General features: G+C 41.4%; 1 protein-coding gene across 1 annotated transcript in view; it reads right to left on the bottom strand.

Moving 5' to 3' along the window:
• adamts3 (ADAM metallopeptidase with thrombospondin type 1 motif, 3) overlaps positions 1-21,428 on the bottom strand; it is a 91,727-nt gene that overhangs the window by 28,278 nt on the left and 42,021 nt on the right. The window contains exon 5 of the mRNA XM_044025972.1: positions 7,671-7,867. Within this exon, the coding sequence (XP_043881907.1) occupies positions 7,671-7,867 (197 nt within the window). The remainder of the gene's footprint in view (positions 1-7,670; positions 7,868-21,428) is intronic.

Below are 21,428 nucleotides of genomic sequence, written 5' to 3'. Positions count from 1 at the left end.
ACACCACAGTGGTGCTAGTGAGGATTGTTGTGGATATTCTTTTTAAAGAAAGGTCATTCTGCACAGAATGTTCTCTTCTGAGCTTTCCTGATCAGCTGGGGTACGTGGCGTGTCGAGGCGAAGTCCTCACTGATGTGGCCACTGAGGAACGTGGACTTCTACTGTGGACTCATTAATGTAAAGTGATAAATGGGGACGTCGACTCCTTTTCCCTCCTCAGGTCTATCAATATCACCGATCCAGTTAGTGGCTATTAGTGCTTTTAATGGCTCCTAGTATGATCCTAGTAGGATACTGGGTTTTTCTTGGGTACTGGAGTGATGGAGGTAGTTTTGAAAGAACTACTGTGACTTGAGAGTGGGACAGGTTAAATATGGAGGTAAAGACATCAGCAACTTCTGCAGCTGACACTTTGAGGACATGTCCCGGGATGTCATTGAGACCTGCAGCCTGGTTTTCCTCAGAAAAATGTTTTGCATATGTCCATGATGATGCAATGGGTGGTCATATGATCCATGTGTCTAGGTAGGAGGGGTCTGTGGGCCTTTTGGTTGCATAAAGTGAGCCTACGGTGTGTCAAGGTTGTCCAGTAAGTAGAGATGACCATTTTTTCCCTCCCGATACCGATTCCGATACTTGTGCTGTGGGTATCGGCCGATACAGAGTACCGATACCGATACCACTGTGTTATAAAAAAATAAATAAATATCATACTACGCCTGCATGACTGTGATATGATTATCATTGGTGGTAAGGTTTGGCTCAGGTTAAACCCTCTGTAAAACATGAACGAATACAGCAAATGGACACCATTTGTTTTTCGTTTGTTTTGACTCTGTTCCAAACACCGCAGCACTGGCAGAGCTTCATGACGACTGACCGGGAAAGGACGCGCGTGACATCATTTTTACATGACTCCAGATTGTTAAAATGAGTCTCTGAAGTAACGCTAAACTTTAAAAACAGAGGCATACATACGCAGGACACAGGTACGCTGGTTAGTTGTAGCGCTGCTCTTTTCGTTTAATAAACGGGCCGCTCCAGTTTGACTGTAGGCGTGCTAACGAAGCTAGCGCAGCTAACAACGCTAACGGAGCTAACTGGTAAATACTGCCAAACCGCCGCCATGATGACGTTAGCTCCTTGTCTACAGGTGTCGGGTGATCAGTTCTTCTTCACACCTCTAAAACAGCACAGTGCAACTGTTTCAAGAGCGGCGAAGAAGAACCGTGTCAGAGCTAATGGAGCTCTAATAAATTACGCGGTATCGGATCGGTGCATGGACTCCAGTACTCGCCGATACCGATGCCCGCATTTTCGGCAGGCATTTCCGATACTGGTATTGGAATCGGAACAACTCTACCGGTAAGGAGGTGTTATTATTTGTGAGTGGCATTTTTTTGGCTGCTGAAGTCAGCCACATTGTCCAGGAGTCAGCTACTGAGTGGAAATCGTGAAGCCTCTGTCTGTACTGTGTCTTGACCTGTTTGACAGTCTTCCTGAGTCTGCAGGCACTGAAGCGAATATGCAGCAGGTTTGTGTGTAGGTACTGATGTAGACACATGCTGCATACTCCTCTGTGTCTGTTCCAGAGCCCTCATACAGTACGTGGATGCAGCCTGAAACATTTCCCTGTGAGTGCCAGCAAAATAATCGTGTAGTATGAGTAGTTCCTTTTTATTTGGGTTTGAACATGTTGTACCCACACGTTTATTTTACTACGAGTGCTGCCGTTTCCTTTGCACCGCCTGTCTTTAAAACTGCATTACTGACCACATTTGCTGCCGTGCGTCTGCTCCACTAGAGCCCAGAGTGAGCCGACGATCACGTGCCAGGGACTTATTCTTCCAAATCTTCAAAGCTGCAGACTGACTGACCCTCACCTGCGCCCGTCTGTGTGATTTGAGACAATCACAGCCTCATACTGAAAATGTGAGAAAGTCTCTGGATCATTTGCGCATGTAAATGGTGTCAAGCGTTTGTTGAAAAAGACCCTGTGTGAACTTACTCCCTAACCTTGTTTTATTGAATTGTCTGTTAACTCAATAAAAAAAAAATTGCAGACTCATTTAAAGGCAAACTTTGATTGTTTTTTTTTTCCCCTCAGGGGTGGTGCCCCAAAATTGGCTAGTTAATTATTAATTAACTTCCCTAAATGTTCCCCAACAATACTAAAAATATGGCTGCATCATTTAAACAACTTTACACGATTTAATCAAGAAAAGCATCATATATTACAATTTCTATTTGTATGAAAAGTGCTAGTCATCCATCTGATCTAAGCAGTAAATATACACATGAGACTCACTGATTCTGTAAATTAGCAAATTGTTGGGTTTGCTGGGGGCCAAATTTTCAAATGCTTCACAGACATTTTTAATATCCATGTTCATCCCAACCCCTTGGTGGTTTCATTAAGCTTAATTCTAGCAAATCTCAAATTAAGGCCTCTGCAAAGTCAAACTCTTGCACTTACTGCTCTCCTAGCTCAACAACTTATCCCGCGAAACTGGAATTTAACCACTTCACCGTCTCATGGTGAATGAATGTAGGACTTTTTATGTAATGTTTGCAACATCGCCTACATTTTCTGCATGATGATAATGTGATCTAATAGAATACAGCTGTAATACAGTTTTATAGATCGAGTATATATAACACTAACCTCTATAGTTGGAAACTTGTAGTACTGGTATTCCAGTTTACATAATATTTACATATAACTTGTTGTAATACCTACATGTCTCCAACAGAGGTCCATAAAATGCATTTCTTTATGTCTTATTAGGAGCAGTCACTAATGAAGCAGTGTGGAGCCAGATTCTGTAGATATCACATCACTGGTGTGTGGGTGCTTTCATTTATTTTTCCTGAATTGGATTCAGTTTTGTTTTGGAGAAATTCATAAATACGAGAAAAAAAAAAACTTGCTCAAAACAAAAATGTTATAGTTATTTATAGGGTAATTAACAAACTGAATTCACCTTTTACACCCAAATTTGACTCACTGGGCTTCTCGGAGAAGACAGAAATTAATCAAGCTCAACATTCAACAGCTAAAATGAATCTTTCTGTTCAGGAATGCAAGTAAATAATAATGTGCTTCACTGTTTTTCAGTTTTTTTTGTGTTAAACAGAAAATTCATGGATAACAATAATAATTCTATTTCAGCATTAAATATATTTTGGTTAAAGAAGTTGATAATTACAAATGCTGTAAATTTAGGGGAGCTGTGGCTTTGAGTAGTGGTCTAATCCATTTTTTTAAGCACTACATTACAATTGTCATCTTGACCAAACGACAAAAATACTCTTCACCAGCTCTAATACGTTGCCTGCTGATACACTAATATGGTTCTGAAGTGTCATTTCTTAAAGACAGCAAACTTGCATAGGGCACACCTTTCCTTTTAAGCTTTTCTGGCGGCTGCACTGAAGCACGACTAATAGCTTCTGTCATTCACGAGAGAGTATTTATCTGCACACCAAACTGCAGCTGCTGCAACAACCTTTTTTTTTTTCGATGGACGAGCAGATATGATATTCAGTACAGCAGCTGGTTCAGCTCAGGGCAAAATCATTAGATAGGATATGAGTAAAAGTAAAAAAGATAAATTCAACATGATCGGCTTTAGTGAACACAGACAACATGTTGTAAAGAGGAGAAGTTATGACCAGGATGTGAATGAGTGCTAACTACAAATGCCTGGTACACAGTTGAAGCATGTTTGTGTTTAAAAGGGCTCCAGCAAATCTTCTTAATAACAGCTATATCAAAAGACTGAGGCACAAATACCCATCGCACAAAACCTGTGCCAAAAATGATTTACTTGTAAACTGTGTCAAAATAATATGCTTAGAATTTAAAAAAAAAGGCATGGATTTGACTAAAATCAGAGCATGGTTGAATGTACGAGGGACTGATCCATTTTTATCAGGAGAAAGAGACAGAGAAAACACAGTGGTGCTGCAGTGGTGGCTCATATTGTAGATTTGATCAAAACAAACGATAAAATATAGCTATGGAGTCTGACAGTGGTGATAAGTATAAAGCCTGTGCCCATACACTCTGATGGAGGACGTGTCAGTGAAATAAGGGACTATATTTTAAATTCACGGGACAAATGAAGATATTTCTCGACTTAGTGGAAACTGAAGTTGGGAAGCACAATTATTCAAAAATACTACCCCTATTCTCGTAATACAAAGCTAAATGCAAATCAGTGAAGTATTCCTTTAAACTTTCACATTGGGGGACAGGGAGATATCTGTCTGTAGTTAACTAATAATTCATTTGCCACTAGTCTGTTAAACGATAAACTTGTCTGTGTGAAGAAAACTGGCCATATCTCTGTTCACCAGCAATACTTGCAGGCAGGAGAAGAAGATGAATGAGAGAAGAAGGACAGAGGATCATGCTCTCGACGCTTCACTTCATTCACTATTTTGATCTCAGGAATATGTTCCTTCACATCACATGTTGTACATGTGGGTTTTTTTTTCTCCCCCTCACTGGATGCTCCACATAAGAGACAAGACAGGAGGGTGGAAGGATAGATGGGTAAACAAGAAATGACAAGAAGAGGAGAGGGAAAAAAATCAATGTATGTGGACAAAAAAAACATGAAAAGACATGAGGGGAGTAAGTGTAGGAAGGGAGAGGAGAGAGAGGAGACGCATCAACTGGAAAACAGCTTCAATATCCCCCGTAATATCATTGCCAGCCATCATAACCACTGACAGAGAATGAGTGACACGGATAGATAAAAACCACAAGGACAGATTAATCATTTGTGTCCATTTCCGGCAAACAGCCTGTTGCTGCAGACTGTAGACGTTGCAATTCAACATCAAGGCCACCAGGGCGCATTGGAGTCAGTCAGTCAGTCATCATCTACCGCTTTATCCTCAACCAGAGGGTCGCGGGGGGTGCCGTGCCAATCTCAGCTACATCGGGCGATAGGCGGGGTACACCCTGGACAGTTCGCCAGTCCATCGCAGGGCCACACACAGCTAGAGACAAACAACCATTCGCTCTCACACTCGCTCCTATGGTCAATTTAGAGTGTCCAATTTACCTATCCCCCACATTGCATGTTTTTGGACTGTGGGAGGAAGCCGAAGAACCCGGAGAGAACCCACGCACACACGGGGAGAACATGCAAACTCCATGCAGAAAGGCCCTTGTTCCAACCGGGGCTCGAACCCGGGTCTTCTCGCTGCAAGTGCTAACCACTACACCACCATGTGGCCCGCGCATTGGAGTATTTTAGTGTAAGTTATTTTAAGTTCCCTTACCTAGAGTCAAAACAAATTAAACACATGACTGACAGACACAAATTAGCTACCAATGTCTCCCAGAGACAAACTGCCGACACCCTGTCAGCATTTACATCTGGAGGCCTTCATCGACAGCACATCACCTTAACAGAGGTCACACACGAGCATGGTCAACAATGTTTTTCCTTTGAATGCGTTCATTTTGTCTCATTTATTTCAGTTTTAAATCATCTCAACACAAAACACATACTATAAGAGGATTATGTTACCTAAAATGGGTTTGTAAAGTTTAGTCTGGGTTCTCCAGTTTCCTCCCAAAATCCAAAAACATGCAGATTTGGGGATTAAGCAAATTGGAAACTCTTAGGTGTGGGTGTAAGTGTGGATGGTTGTTTGTCTCTATAATGTGGCCCTTTGATGGACCGGCGACCTGTCAGTGCCCTTGTGACCCTCATGTGGAGGATAAAGTTTGTAAGGGTTCTAAATTCAAACCAACCATAAATAAAACAATGCATCGTCACGATTAATAAAGCCAGTGAAGGCAACAGAGACAATTGTGTGCTTTACCACATCCTCATAAATGTTTCTGCATCGCAAAGCTTAATCTCTTGATAATCTCTTGCAGTGTTAGTGGAGAAGGTTTTAGAAAGTCTTTTTTTTTAGGTCAATGCTTTCACAGAAAATGTGCTCATGGCTGGCACACACATAAACAGAAGTGTGCGTATATGTTCTGTCAATTTGGTACAATGTCATCGACCCATTTCCAGCGTTCATCAGCAGACGCGGTGCTGGAGAACAGCAGAAGCCGCTCTACAAAGAAACCATCAGCTCCACCTGCGTTTCGACGTTTCATTAGAGGGACACCATGGACTGCAGCCAGCTCACACTGGTGAATGTCTTCAGCCAATGTGATGAGGCTTTTCAGCGATATCTATGCCCCCCTGAAGTGAACACTGCCAATGGAACTCCCAGAACAACTGTTCTGATGAAATGACCTCCACTGCAGCCCAACGGCTATACACAGAAGACGGAACAAGGCTGGTGATTAAAGTGCACTGCTTTGTCTTTGAACAGATGAAAGTAGAGGCTATTGGCATTTAGACAACTTAATAATGTGTACACACATGCATTAGATTTCCAAGTGGCTAAACTCAGTAGATTAGTGGAAACAACAATGGGCCAAAGCAGTGAGGCTGTCGGAAATGCTGACAGATGAAGAGTCCGATAATGGTGAGTTACAAACTGTAAGTGTCTTGGCAGATTACAGGGAAGTGACTCCTCCACTGTACTGCCTTTGTCCCACTAAATGCTTCATAGTGCCTCCATTCTTAAAAGATGTAGAGTAATATGATCAAACGGAAGTTTAATAGCTGTTAATAGCTGTTTTCTTGTATCATTGTTCAGTATTTAGCGTATATATGATATGATATGATAAAAGATTACCATGTGACATTAAAGGGATTAGGGACGACATGTTTTTTAGTGGCTGGTTCAAACCAAAGTTACAAACATAACAGTTATCACGTAGAACTTTATGTGACTTAAATATCTTTTTGTGAACAGTTGCGTACAGGGACACATGTGTGAACCTGATGAGGATGAGAATAAAATTCACTTTCTGTTTGACTGCCCAAGTTAAGGATATAAGAAATCCTGCTTTTACTAAAAAAAATGTCCTCTATGTGTGCTGATTTGATTTAGTTGGATGACAATTACAAATGTGAGTTGTGCTTTAGTGAATGAAGTTTCATTATAGCAGACTTAATTTGCCAGGCTTTGGAAAGAAGGCAATTTCTTTTTATTATTAGGAACTGAGCTATACACATAATCTGTTTTGAATTACCAGCTTAATTTGTGTTATAATCCTTTCTTCCTCATCCTCTCGCTGAGCTACAATGTAATGATGTAATGATTTGTTAATGGACCGCTGCTACCTAACTTGGTGTTCTTCAGTGCATGACACAAAAATGAAATGAAATGAAATCATTTCAAATCAAATTCAGTAGTTTCTGCTGCCTCTTCACAAAAGCACAATAGCATAACCGGTCATTGGGTCGAAACTCTGCAGGACAGGAGGAGTATAGTGTAATGAACTTATTTGCTTAAATCAGCCGCTGATGCTGGGAACAAGGTTGATGCAAACGATGAGACAGTGAATGTGTCACAAAACCACAGCTACAAGCAGAAAGTGCAGAAGGCTATAATGGTATGGATTTGAAAACCTTCAAACCTACAGTACGTATAACTGCCTATTGTGCCTATGAACATGTCCATACCAGCGAAAGGTAAACAGGAACAATCCTCCATGCAACAACAAGGTCATGTCCTTCACACCCACATGATTATTCAATGACTTTTACCTAACCGAAGAAAAAGTGGCCGTGACTTACTATATTCATCAGAGTGAGTAAGTAGTTCTGCACATGCTCCTTGCCATGAAATCGCACCACCGAGTCATCGACGCCGAGCAGGATCTCGATGTTGAAATCCTCTTCCCCGGCGTCTCTGCGGCGGCGACGGCGGTGTATGGTCTGGTTGACCTGCCGGGCGACAGTGTTGAGGGTCCCAGGTACGTCCAACTGTGGTTCTGTGAAGAGATCAAGAAAAGTGCAATGTATTGTTTTTATTTCATTTTGTTCAAAGCTGCTTTGAATTCAAGTGAAAAACAATAATAAACTCACACTCGTTCTTATGCACACATCACACGAACGCTTTCGTAACACAGTACACACCACACATAGTTTACATTGAAGAAATGCAAAGACTGTTAGAGGGTTTCAATCTGTATTAATTAGTGGATTAACTCTATTAATATTAACTGAAGCCTATTCTTCAGTGCAATCTTTTCTTTTACTTATGCTATCTAAAAATGAAATACAGAAAACAGCCACAGAAACATATATAAGGTTAAGTATAATATTCAAACATACCTAATTTATTTTATGAAGACTCTCATGAAATCGTCCTTGTACTGTAGTGCATTTCAAATATTTTGTTATTGAATATCACCGTAGCTAATTTATATGTGTTTTTTATACTGAGATATTTACAGATGTGGCCTCCCACTGATTCCCACCTACGATTCGCGCTACCACTGAGCTACTGTCTCTCACGTGCAGGTAATAATTTGTTTAATGAACGGAACGATGGCAGACTAAAGCAACAGTCAAACAAGAACAAAGCCAAAGGGCGCCGAGTCAGAACTCATGAGAACTTGATAGACAAGAAAAGAGCATCGTGAACTAAAATATACTTTTTCATTTTTTTTTTGTTCTTTTCTCATAATCAGAGCAACACAGCTCCAAACACACAGTGGTTCACATGCCTTGAAGTCAGTAACTTACAACATGCCGTTGTCGCTGCTAATAATAAATCTTAAAACTACACCTTGTGTGTGCAAGAGGTCTTTAAAAGCAGCTCATAACATGGGGAAAATAACGTTTCATAACGCTAACTCCGACCAAGAGAAATCCCTTGTTATTTTATCATTCATAGAATATCCTTTGAAATCAAAGTTGACTTCAAAGCAAGCTTCTATCTCCACTTGATATGAATATGAAGTAAATCGTCCGAGTTGACAGAATTTGGTCACTCTTCACTGTACTGAATCAGACCATGAAACCGCTGACACTACCCTATCAGATGAAAGCAGTAATATCCCCCTCATACTGCTTAGCTTTACACTCTGTGAGGACTGTTTAAAAGCTGGTGAAAAATCCTGCTTTGGGTCCTGCTGCTAATCCTAATCTGAGATCTGAGTGGCCACAGATATCCCTTACTTTCCACTTTACTGCTTCACAGCACAAGGCACGAGAGATTAAATTTGCTACTATAATGACCTAATAAAGGTCCTTGGTTGGTCGTAAAAGCAGTTAGAAGAGACGATGCACGTTCAAAATCTCTGCAAGTCTTGTCTTTGATTTAGTCTGAGCTGCTGGCCAACAGTAAGGCTGTGACTATGTTTGAATGTTGTCTCATTTGTGTTATTATCCACATGGAAACAGGACTTTGGCAAAACTATATTTTTCTTTGTTGTTTTCTATAAACACGTATCGTTTCATGAAATGTCTTTATCCACACGAAACGCCCCCAACACGTCTCTAAAGGCTGTTTTTTTTTTGGAAATAAAGCTGTAAAGTATACATTACATTGTATATAATCACAGAACCAGACACAGAATGAACCATGGCGGGACAGAAAATGAAAGTTATTATAAAAGTGAACAGACCAAACAATCTCCAAACAGACACAAAAAGAGGGGGAGACAACAAACACCACAAAGACAGCGACAGCGACTGCCAGCGCAAGAGAGAATTGGGACATCATCCTTTTCCCAAAGTAGTGTTGTGGTTGTTCACACAAAAACTCTGAAACCTGTTTTCACAAATTAGCATTTCAGTGACCCCATAATGCCGTTTAAGTGTGGAGAGAAAGCCGATTAGTGGATTCACGGCCCAGTCTTCTTATGTCCAATATTCTTTTTTCTTCCTTTTTTAAACTTTGGCTCATTTTAATCTCCCTGACTTCATCACAAACTCCACTGTTTTCAGGCAGAACATTTTGATTTCTGAGGCTTTCTCTGTTGTTGCAACACCACTGACGCGCAACTTTTCACCGGTGTTGAACTCTTCAAAGACCTGCAAATCCCCCTCATATGAATCTTCTTAAGGTTGCTTTCAGCAAAGACGTGCGTCTGCATCTTTACAGGTCCATTTTGATTTGCCCTGAATACACACGTGTTGTCAATGAACATGAGGTGAATGTGATGCATACATTTTCCAACAATCTGACTAAATTGCACCAAACACCTCGTGACACCCTGCCCTCAGCGGTGTCTGCTGAGTATTGCACAGTCTGCCTATGTGCCGTCTAAATCAGCTCCTTCAGCATGTCATGACCAGAAAGATCATCATTCTGACCATGAAGTGTAACGCAAACTTGAGGCGAAGGACGTCATCTACCTTAGTAACGTCCATAAGCCTCTGCAGGCTCTCAGCAACACAGTGCTGGCCTTGAACTGAAAATTGGGTTCACGTGGGTTCACGCAGTCCATTTACAAACAACCCAGGCTTGGTAAACAAAAGTCACATACACTCAAGAGTAGCTCAGGCATTTCTGAAAGCCATCATCCTGCCGTGTTAGGAGGTTTGGCAGTGGGCTGGGTCAAAACAAATCTCATTTCAGTGCCTTTATACAAACCTCAGGTTCATGCCAGCACTATACTCTGAGATGAACCTCCTCTGGCCTTTAATCCTATATGAAATAGCACATGGAAATAATTAGAAGCATCTATTTATGACCTTTCAACCTCCAACTCACAGTGCAGAAGCTGATAAAGACATATTATTCAGGAGTCGAGTTGAGTGACTATAACGATTAAACTTTAACCTCGCAGAGCACAGCGAGTGCCAACTATGACCCCGCTGACAACCTCCTAATTATGACTATAGACTAAAACTGTACAGGGTGAACCTTGACGCAGATCATTCCTAATCTCAAATTAAATCAAGATTAAAAATATCAAGTTATTCATTTATTTTACGAAAAGTGTCAATGGTTGGCAAATACTTAAATATCACAATCCATAAATACAAGCACAGGCCATTTTTCATTTTTCCAGGTATGCTTCGAGCCGCAGACAGGGCCAGTGATTGAGTGGAGAGGGAGCTAAAATAAATACAGAGAAATGGCTGCCACCACAGCCGTGGCTCGGCTCCTACAGTGTTAGGATTGTGGAGCACATTCCTCCTCTCTGCTGCTCCCGTCATGACACAGGCATTCTTGTGCACTAGCCCAGCTCCCCCTCCTCCTCTTGAGTAAACAGGCCTTCTGAGGTCCCTACTTCAAACGCACACGACTTCCCCTCAGCAGTGCTCCTTAAGACCACTAGTGTGCTTCAGTCAGCGGCGTGACCCCACCCATTCCCCAGTCCCATGGGAGCCCCACCACGCAGCAGCAGCAGCCCAGGAGATGGAAAAGGCCTCGAGCCAGCTCCAGCCCACACGTGGCACTGTACAGCAAGGTGGCAACAAGGCCAGCCAGAGCCGTCCCATGCTAAAAATGGCACAGAAGAGGGCAACTCGCCATCAGCCTACAATGGAAATCTACTGTGTCTGCTGTGAACGCCCCCATTGCACATATTGTTCACAACTGCTCCTCACTCCCATCCCATAGTACAACAGAGATATGTATAGTAGACTCCAGAGTGGAATGTTTGTCACAAAAACCCAAGACTGTGTCTTTTTGTTTCCCTCCAGGCTCTTGTAAACTTTCAGTGACTCTCTGAGACACCTTCATTATTCATGGGACACACACACACACACAAACACACACACATACACATACACACCTCTGAACAAAAGTTCAATTTTTCGCAACCTCGCGCCCAACAAGCCAGCCGAGATAATTTCTCTTGGGTGCACCCTCGCGCCGGACATGCTTCGTGGAGTATAAACCAGGTTTTATTCACAGCGAGTACGTTGGTGAATGTCCTGCCTCCTGCACGCTCAAGGCTCTCCACACGCGGATGTTTTGGACATTCTCCTACTGTAGTGAACACATTTAACTCCAGAGAATGCCAGGACCCAATTATCTGGACACTATTTATAGTTAATATTTGAAAAATACTTAAATTAGAAAGAGTAGTCCTTTTCAATCAGTTACCATGCAGTATGGTGCGACATAAGCAGGTGTAAGACGGTGCGCTCTAGTCTCACAGTGGCTTCCTGTGAACAAATCCACACTAACTTTTTTGCCCTGGTGCGACAGCACAACATTGAATTGCACCCGTATTTTTCAACACGCCACCTCCAGCACCACAATTTTGTCTTTGTTTGTCTTCATTAGAAGCACAAACATAGTGTTTGTACATACACACACACACACACACACACTCTCACATTAAATGGTAAAAAAAAAAAAATATAGGACGTATATAGGACGGAATACAAACTCACGATAAACAAAATCAACGGCAAGGCATATTTATTAAATTATTACTAACTGTCTCTAACTCTGAAACTATACTATAATATATAATGAATACTACTATACCATACTGTGGTGTAGTGCAGTGTGCGTGTGTGTGTGTGTGTAAGAGAAAGAGAGCAGCAGGGCAGGGAGATGAATGAACCCCCTCAATGCTTTTAAATCGCAGAATCAATTTGGGACAGTGAGTGCTGTTTCTGTTAAATGTTAGGTGCACCAGTGCGGCCAAAGAAAAGATTTAGTCGCACTCGCATGTGCGACCAAATCGGTCACACTCTGGAGCCCTGATGTGATCTCCTAGACCATGAAAAAAGGCAAAAGATCACCAATTTAAGGCAAAGTTAAAGGGGTTGAACCAAACGCAACACAAGACACCTCATAAGGTGTATAACCTCCTGACGGACAAACAGAGAATGCCAGTTGTCATGTGCAATGCATTTCTTCAGTGTCTTATGTAAATGAAGAGGTAACGTTGTAGTTCTGGAGTAAAACTGCTTTCAAATGGGACACAAATGTTGTTAAGTAGTGACTCCCAACCACAGAAACATAGACCACTACTGTGGAACAATCGCTGCCAGGGAGAAAATGACACGACACTTGAAATGTTGTGCAATCTGTCTATGCTGCATCTTCCCTTATTACAGCCCACAACAACAAAACACCAGGTCAGCACCTGTATGCGAGTGAGTAAAAACAAAAGTAAACGTTTAGAGTTGGGAGTATGTAGGAGTATTGTTTATTTCAGTCGTGATTATTATTCATTATCATGATATTTCAGTCCCTTGTCCAGGACCTGGAGGAGAATTCAAATATTTCTACACATGTTAAAGTACAGTTATTGGCTCAATCTGTAAATACTACACAGACATCTTGACTCTGAATAACCAGTTTCTTCAGTTTAGAGTAGGATTACATTCATGCTTATTAGTGATTAGTGTTACACATTAGTACAATTAGTACACAATGAACTCATGTCAGGGAAAAAAATTCCAAGCTGAATAATAACAAATCTGAATAAACGCAGTAGCTCGACTCCCAGTCACATTATGTGGGTGTGTTAGTCCGACTTTGACAAATCTGAGTCAATTTCAGTCGGATGAACATGTCTACATGAATCGTAAAAGTCTGGTTCAAGTCAAATCATTTGTTTCTTCTTAGGTGAACGCACAGATTGTTACAGATAGAAATGCTTTGGGTGGCATTTATCTGATTTGGTTAAGTTCACATGAACACAGTCAGCAGTTGGGGAGCTAAAGCATTGGCTGTCATAAAATGTTTATGAGGGTAATTACGGGGATTAAAACCCTCAGAGGGGACCACCGTGCAACAAGAAGAATGCGTCTTTTACACTAAAATGAGTGGCTATACCTCTTTTTAAACCCAGGTGAAACCACTAATGATCACCATTACCGTTGCGGGGGTTGTTCTGTCCTGTGGTGTAATGTTTTTTTGTGAATTGGGATGTCACAGATGTGTCGGAAACAAAACAAGCCTGAAGAAGAAAAAACACCATAGCCCTCAGTGATAAAATGACGGTGGCTGCTATTTTGCATCTTTTTACTTATGTTTCTCTTTTAATTAATCCTTTAAATCTGAGGGGTCTTGATCTGGGGCTACTAAGCTTCTACTTAGAGATGTTCCGATACCATTTTTTCCCTCCCGATATCGATTCCGATACTCATACTGTCGGTATCGGTTGATACAGAGTACCGATACCAGTGTGTTAAAAAAAAAAATCATACTATGCCTGCGTGTGATACTGTGATATGATTATGATTGTGGTAAGGCCTTGCTCAGGTTAAACCCTTTGTAAAACATGAATGAATACAGCAAATGGAAGCCATTTATTTTTATATTTATTTTTAAATAGAACAGTATAAAAAACAGTAGTGCAACAGCAACTTGAATAAATGTAGGAATAATTATAAAAAACAAATGAAAGTGCAGCCATTATGTACTAAAATAAAAAGGCATTTAAATCTTTAAATAGTGCAGTATCATGGTATCGGGTCGGTGCCTGGACTCCAGTACTCGCCGATACCGATACCAGCATTTTCGGCAGTATCGGAGGCTTTTTCGATACTGGTATCAGAATCGGAACAACTCTATTTCTACTCTGGTCAGGAGGGGGCTCCATCCATCCATCCAACCAACCAACCACCCACCCATCCGTCCTTGCGATGGACTGGCAAACTGTCCAGGGTGTACCCCGCCTTTGATACAGCACCATATGTCAGCTGGGAATTGTTTTAATGTTAAACTGTTTGATGAGCTCTTCCTAAGAAAGAATGTGACATTCTTATGAGTTAGTTATGAGTATGACTTATTCTCATGATTTAGTGCTCGGGACACAACACTTCAAAAGACTATTCCAATCCATCCAATCCATTTTATACCGCTCCATCCTCCACACGAGGGTCGTGGCGGGTGCTGCGCCAATCCCAGCCGACATAGGGGGTCAATTTACTCTCACATTGCATGTTTTTGGACTGTGGGAAGAAACCGGAGAACCCAGAGAAAACCCACGCACACATGGGGAGAACATGCAAACTTCATGCAGGAAGGCCCTTGTTCCGACACAAGGTCTTTTGGTAAATTGGATTCATGTCATTCAAAGTCAACCCCACCTGAGAATCCAACCAGTTTGATATGGCAAGACAAAGAGACGGCTTATCAAAAAATATTCAGCTCAAGACCAGCGAGAATCAGAAGAACAGATGACTTAAGGTGGATCTGCTCCTGACAATCAAACAACAGAGCAATTGGCTAAAATGAAATGCTCTAACGGAGGCAGGACGCCAAGCACACAAAATAAAATTAAATTGTCAGCCCGACTTTCTGCAACACGGATTTACATGATTTAAAGAGGGCTGTGAGAGCTTATCCCTACAGCACAATCTGATGCAATTATAAACAGCACTGGCCTTTTGACGTGTACATGTCAAATACACATATGGAAATAACATTTTAAAAAAATACAAGGTGATTGGTCGGCATCATATATCTACTACTACTTACAAGATTACAGTGACAAAAATCTGTGATATCTCGGCTTTTCACCGCTGACCTCACCACTGCCACTCACTCACAACGCACAAGTGCTACCAGGACGTGTTCACTGAGCCACAACAGTGACTACAGCAAACAAAAGCCCTGTGACTGAAACCTCCAGCGAACAGGTGGAACCATACATGTGAATGAGCACCGGGCAATTCATTATTTTAATTTGAGTAATTAAGTGTTTCAGAGACCACCTTTGGCCCGACAAATAACGCAGGCTTCTCCTTTTAGGGATCGCCACAGCGAATCATCTTCCTTGTGTCCTCTTCTGTTACATCAACTGTCATCTTATCTTCCTTCACAACATAAAGCATGAACCTTATCTGTGGTCTTCCTCTTTTACTAAACCCGGCAGTTCCATCTTCCCCCCCTTGAATATGCTCATTTCTAATCCTGTCCATCCTCCCAGCAAAAATCTCAGGATCTTCAGCTCTGCCACCTCCACCTCCACTGTCTCCAAGCCATGCATCATAGCAGGCCTCGCTATTGCCTTGTAGACCACTCCACCCTGCCTGCACTCTTTCTCGACCTCTACCCGTTGCATCTTCACTGTACCAACTGTCAGACTTTCATTCACACGCAGACACGCTGTGTTGCTCCTACTAACCTTCATTCCTCTTCTCGCCAGTGAATTCCTCCATCTCTACAGGCACTCTACCATCTGTCCTCTAGCCTCACTACAGATCACAAGATCATCTGCAAACACCATAGTCCATGGAGGCTCCTGCCTGACATCATCCGTCAACCTGTCCATCACCATTACAAATAAGATGGGGCTCAGATTTCCTCCCTGATGTAATCCCACCTTCACTGTGAACCCATCCATCACTCCCAAGTGTACACCACACCACTGTCTCACCGTCCTCATACATGTCCTGCACCACCCTCACATTTCTATACCACTCCTGATTCTTCCTCTAGATCCACAAAGACACAGTACAACTCCATATACTTCTCCATCAGCACTCATGGCATAAACCCTTACTGATATTATACAGCTCTCCTTAACCCTGGGCTTCAACAGCTCTTTCCTATATTTTCATGGTGAGGCTGTTCAACTGTATAACTCTGCAATTACTACAGTTTTGCAGACAAAGTTCCCCAATAATGCCTATAAAAGATATATTTTCAAAACAAACAACGTTCATCGTTCATTATAAGGTTTCAAGTGATTATATAGTGCAATGTTGATGGAAAACAGCATAATCTGCCACCTTTCAAAAGCATTTTTACATAAACGGTAGGGCTGCAATCAACCAAAGAAATTCTTGGTTCGACTGAAGCCCTGAAATTTCAAAGACACGCTGTTACCTGTGAAACACGGGTGTTCTGACAACACCCCCATTAGCACTTGGTACATTCCTCCAGATGAAATCAAATTAACCAAAGACTGTATGAAATGAACATGGCAAAACGTCGTCCAATCAGAATTTGAGTTGAAACAGAACGTACCGACTCATAAATCGCGTTTAAATTGCGATATTTTACTTTGATGGCAGATTGTCGAGCATGTTCAACACAGCACAGGAAGCCATATAGAGTGGACATACTGTATATCTTGAAGTATGTTGGTTCTCTGCTGTGTCCAGGGGCCTCCATTAGTCATGTTTTCAGCTACATGTATCCTAAGGTTACGCTAAATTACTGATATGGGGAGTAGGTACAGTATGTCACAGCACAGCCTTTATCTGTTTGCTAAAGCATGCAGTATATTTCATGTCAGTCATGTCATGTTTACTCTTTCATGTTGCCAGTTATGCCTCTGGAACATAAACCCCTGTGGAGATGTTCATACTAAAATGGCATATTTTTTCCCGAACAAAGTGTAATGACACACGGGATTTTACTCTAGCAGGTGATAAGAGAGCTCAGAGAAATGGACTCCGACTTTGAAAGCAAACACTGACTTTGATGTTATATCCTCCAGCAGGTGGTCAAATTGAAATCTATTAAGTGAAATTGTATTTAATAAGGTTCTACCCCATTTTTTTTATTCAAGCTAGCATGCAAGGCAGCTATTTATATTTGCATGCTGGAGATCTGTTTGGCCCTGTGTGTCACAAATTGGACACACTGAACTGTTTCAGTTTATCCTGGGTTCCTGCATGGGGTTTGTATGCTCTCCCCGTGTGTGCGTGGGTTTTCTATTGGTTCTTTGGCAACATGCAGAGGTTCATCTCCCATTCTAAAAGTCGTGTAGATATGAGTGAATGGTTGTACGCCTCTATATGTTTGCCTTGTGATGGACTGGCAACCTGTCAAGGGTATACCCCGCCTTTGATACAGCAAGTACTTAAGTGATATTAGTTTATACTTTAAAGATGCTTTTTATTTGTCTATATGCTTTTTAGACAACTTTTTCAAGTGTACTCCTATCATAAATGGCCTTTTATTCGTGCTGTTTTCTTAGGCAAAGCAGCCAACACTTAGAAACCATTAGCGATGCTTTAATATAAGGCTCAGTGGGAACAGGAGTGCTGGCTTTAATTATGTGCCTGAAAATCCCTATGAGGCTGGTAGCAGTGATTCAGATTCACATAGACACACATACACACACACACACACACACACACACAAATCTCTACCAGCCTTCACATCAAAACTATAAACCTGCATGGCGTCTCTCCACCATGTGAAACGCCTAGGCCAGCATCTTTTCTCCTGTTGTTCTGCGCTGCTGGTAATTATTGCTGCTGCTGCTGCTGCTGTCACCACACATTTTATACTCTATTGAGGCAAGGGGATGAAAAAGGCTAAGACAATATTACCTCAGTCATCAAAGCTAGTGTAATTATGCTGCATTATATGTGCCCCTGGGAGTAAAGACATTTTCATTACATGCCAAATAAAATGCCAACACAAAATCAACTGCACCCCCAGAACACGTTGGTTCTGAGACCACCACACTGACGAAATTATAACGCTAGAAGGGATGGCAGCTTTATTTAAGTAGTGATGTCGAATTTATGGCCCCTAAAGTGGGCACCTGATTTCAGCCCATTATTCGCTGAGCCATAACTCTGTAGGTGCAGTAACAGAAAAAAAGCTACTGTAAATGGAAATGTCAAGCCAGAATGATCTGTACCATTAATGGCTTTACTCTCACTCTCACACGTTTTTCCAAAAAAAGAAATATGGCATTTGTGCTAAGCAAACAAGAGAAAAGACACCCCTGATTAGCACGATCAGCATATTCTCCCCAGCAAGCAGCTGCCACACATTATTGTAATCATGAAAAATAGAGGTGCGCCCCCACTTTTAAATCTGACCGAGCAGACATTAATGCAGACACCTGGTGGATTAAACTGTAGGTGGATGATTATCTCCAGGGAGTCTTAACAATAGGAGGGGCAACATTATAAAGAGGCAGCAATAATAATAATAATAATGATAAGTCTCTATTTGGACACTTTTATCTTCATTGTTTTGGACGTGAATAACAATATATATTCTTTCAAAGAACCGTTGATGAATATGGGAGTTATACTGTAGCTTAATTATCCATCCACAGGTCACAGGTCACTGGCATATCATAACTTCAATCTACATTGTGGACTGTGGAGCGAACATTAACTCCTAATAAAAAGGTCAAACCAGGTTTCAAACTGAAAATCTTCTTGCTCTAAGACACCAGAGCTATTCACAATATCACTATGCCACAGGTAATTAGTTGGGAATGCTGAGTCAGCACTTTAATAATGATGTTTACTTAATACTTTATCAATATTTTACCACTGCTAAAGTCTACTAAATAATTGAGTACTTGTTCAGCACATTATGGAGAAAACTTTGTTGCCCATTCGATTGGCATTTAATGTTTTCCTCGAAGGCGTCACGACCTGCGCTCGGATAAGAACAAATATTGGTCCGCGTCAGGTCGATATGCGACTCTAGCAAAGGTGTGCTGTGTGTTTTCCACACAGTGACGGACACCAGATCAGTGTATTACATTAGTCTGTGTGACTGTGGATTAACTACTCCATACTCACAGGGCGATGACAAATCAGTAACAAGTGATGGTAATTAATAGTATACGACAATAAGATAAGATAATCGGTGTGTCTAAGTATTTAAACCTGATTAAGATCTCGCCAGGAAACTCATGGCCGCTGCAGACCAATGGAGTGAATTTAGGTGATACAGCACAAACACAAACCATAACATGTTGTGTTAACACTTAGCACTGCACACGTCATACCTATGCACTTGGTCAGAGTTCAAACATTCATTTGATTACACATTTTTTATGTCTAAATCTTCTTCTTACTTCTTCTTCAAGGTTCTTAGAATGGACAGAAACGGAAATTAAATCACTTGGACTTTCTTTTACATTTTTACTTTTAAAAGTGAAACCAAGTCACAAGAATATATAATTTGGGATTTTTCTCTCTAATTGAGTCATTATTGTCTTAAAACATTGAAAACCATTAGACCTTTTGTTTTTGTTTTGGCCAAGAGGAATACGCTAAGTAAGAGCATTGTTTGTTTTGTGATCCTTTTCCAATTAAAAGTCCCCTGATGTGCAAAGATTATTCTTCGAGTGTGAGTCGTGTGAGCTTTTGCAGTGTTCATCATCTGTTGCATTTTCCAAATGATAGCTGTTTCCTTCTGCTTCGAGTATTAATACTAAGCTGTGTGAACCATAATCTGATTCATATGTAAACATCTGTGAGAGAAACTAAAGGATCAATCTTCTGAACCCCATTTTCAGTCCAATATACGTAACTTCTTTAACTTGAAACTAACGACACCAATTTGTCTCTTCTGCACAAACGCGCTTATCTGTTGTTGCGTAATAGAATATTGAATGTGTGTGGGGTGTGTTTTTGAGAGTTGTGTGGAGGGAGAGAGAGAGAGAGTGCAGACAACGGTAGGCCTTGTTGGGGTTGGTCAGTTACAACATGCTGCAAAACTTAGGCTTCATTCATGGAAGGGTGTGAACTGCCTTTTTGGAATAAATGCTCACTGTATTTCCTTTCAGGAGTTCAATATATGTTGGTGACCTGCATCTGTTTCTCTCTCTCTCTTATGTAACAACCAACCCAATGTCATTGCTGAAAGGTCACGTGACAAACAGTTTCCAGTCAGCCCATGCCCAACACAACTGATAAAATACAGAAATAAGACCCGGCAAACCTGAGATGTGAATTCCGTCTGTGTGTTGTTGTTGTTGTTTTTTTATTCATCTCTTTCTTTTGATTCTTTATTTACTGTTTGCGCTGGTTTTCGCCTTCAAAGATGTTTTGGTCCTTATTTGGCAGGAAATAGAATTTTGTAGAGCTCGGTCACACACCAAGGAAATTATGATTTGAAGGTGATTTGAAGCCTAATTAGACTTACAGAAAGACAGAAGATCTCTTTGGAAGCAATATCACACAGCAGGAATGACAACGTGTCCAGCACATCACAGCCACAGGCCCTGCAACCTCATCGCTGCTAATGGGGACATCATGCTGGGCGAGGATCTAAACTGTTCCTCTGCCCACGGAGGGAAGACACTTGAGGCAGCAGCACTTGACACACCAGCTGACAACAGTCACATCCCGACAACACAGAAACATGAGATGACGAGATGGGATGAACTGAGCAGACCAGCTCTTTGGGGTTTTCACCCAAATCTTAAACATGTACAGTACCTGTCTACAGTCTATACGACTATCATCCAATGGCTCTGACCCCACTGATCATGAAGTATGTAAAAAAAAAAAACACCACATAATAACCAAGTCAGCTACAGACTTTCCACATTTGCTCCCTCATCGTCTTCCTCTTCTTCACCAGTGACATGCAGTGAGGGTCATGGCCGGTGAGACCACTGACTCCTTCAGAGTCCCATTTATAAATATACGAACCCAAAAAAGTAGCTGATTCACTATTCAGTTGGCAGCTGGCACATTAACTACAGGTTGTTTGTTTCATATCGCATCAGGATTCTTTCCACACACATAGGTAAGGGACATATTTATTATTAAGATCTGTGTTGCTGACCTCTTGGCCAGGTTGCCCTTGCGAGGTACTGTCTGCCTCACCTTGCATGAGAGAAAAACTTATTATTCTGCCTTCTTTAAATTAGCAACTGACATTCCTAAGCACAAACCTAA

The sequence above is a fragment of the Solea senegalensis genome, linkage group LG5, assembly GCF_019176455.1.
Source record: "Solea senegalensis isolate Sse05_10M linkage group LG5, IFAPA_SoseM_1, whole genome shotgun sequence".
Classification (NCBI taxonomy): domain Eukaryota; kingdom Metazoa; phylum Chordata; class Actinopteri; order Pleuronectiformes; family Soleidae; genus Solea; species Solea senegalensis.
This window is presented reverse-complemented; position numbering and strand designations above follow the sequence as displayed.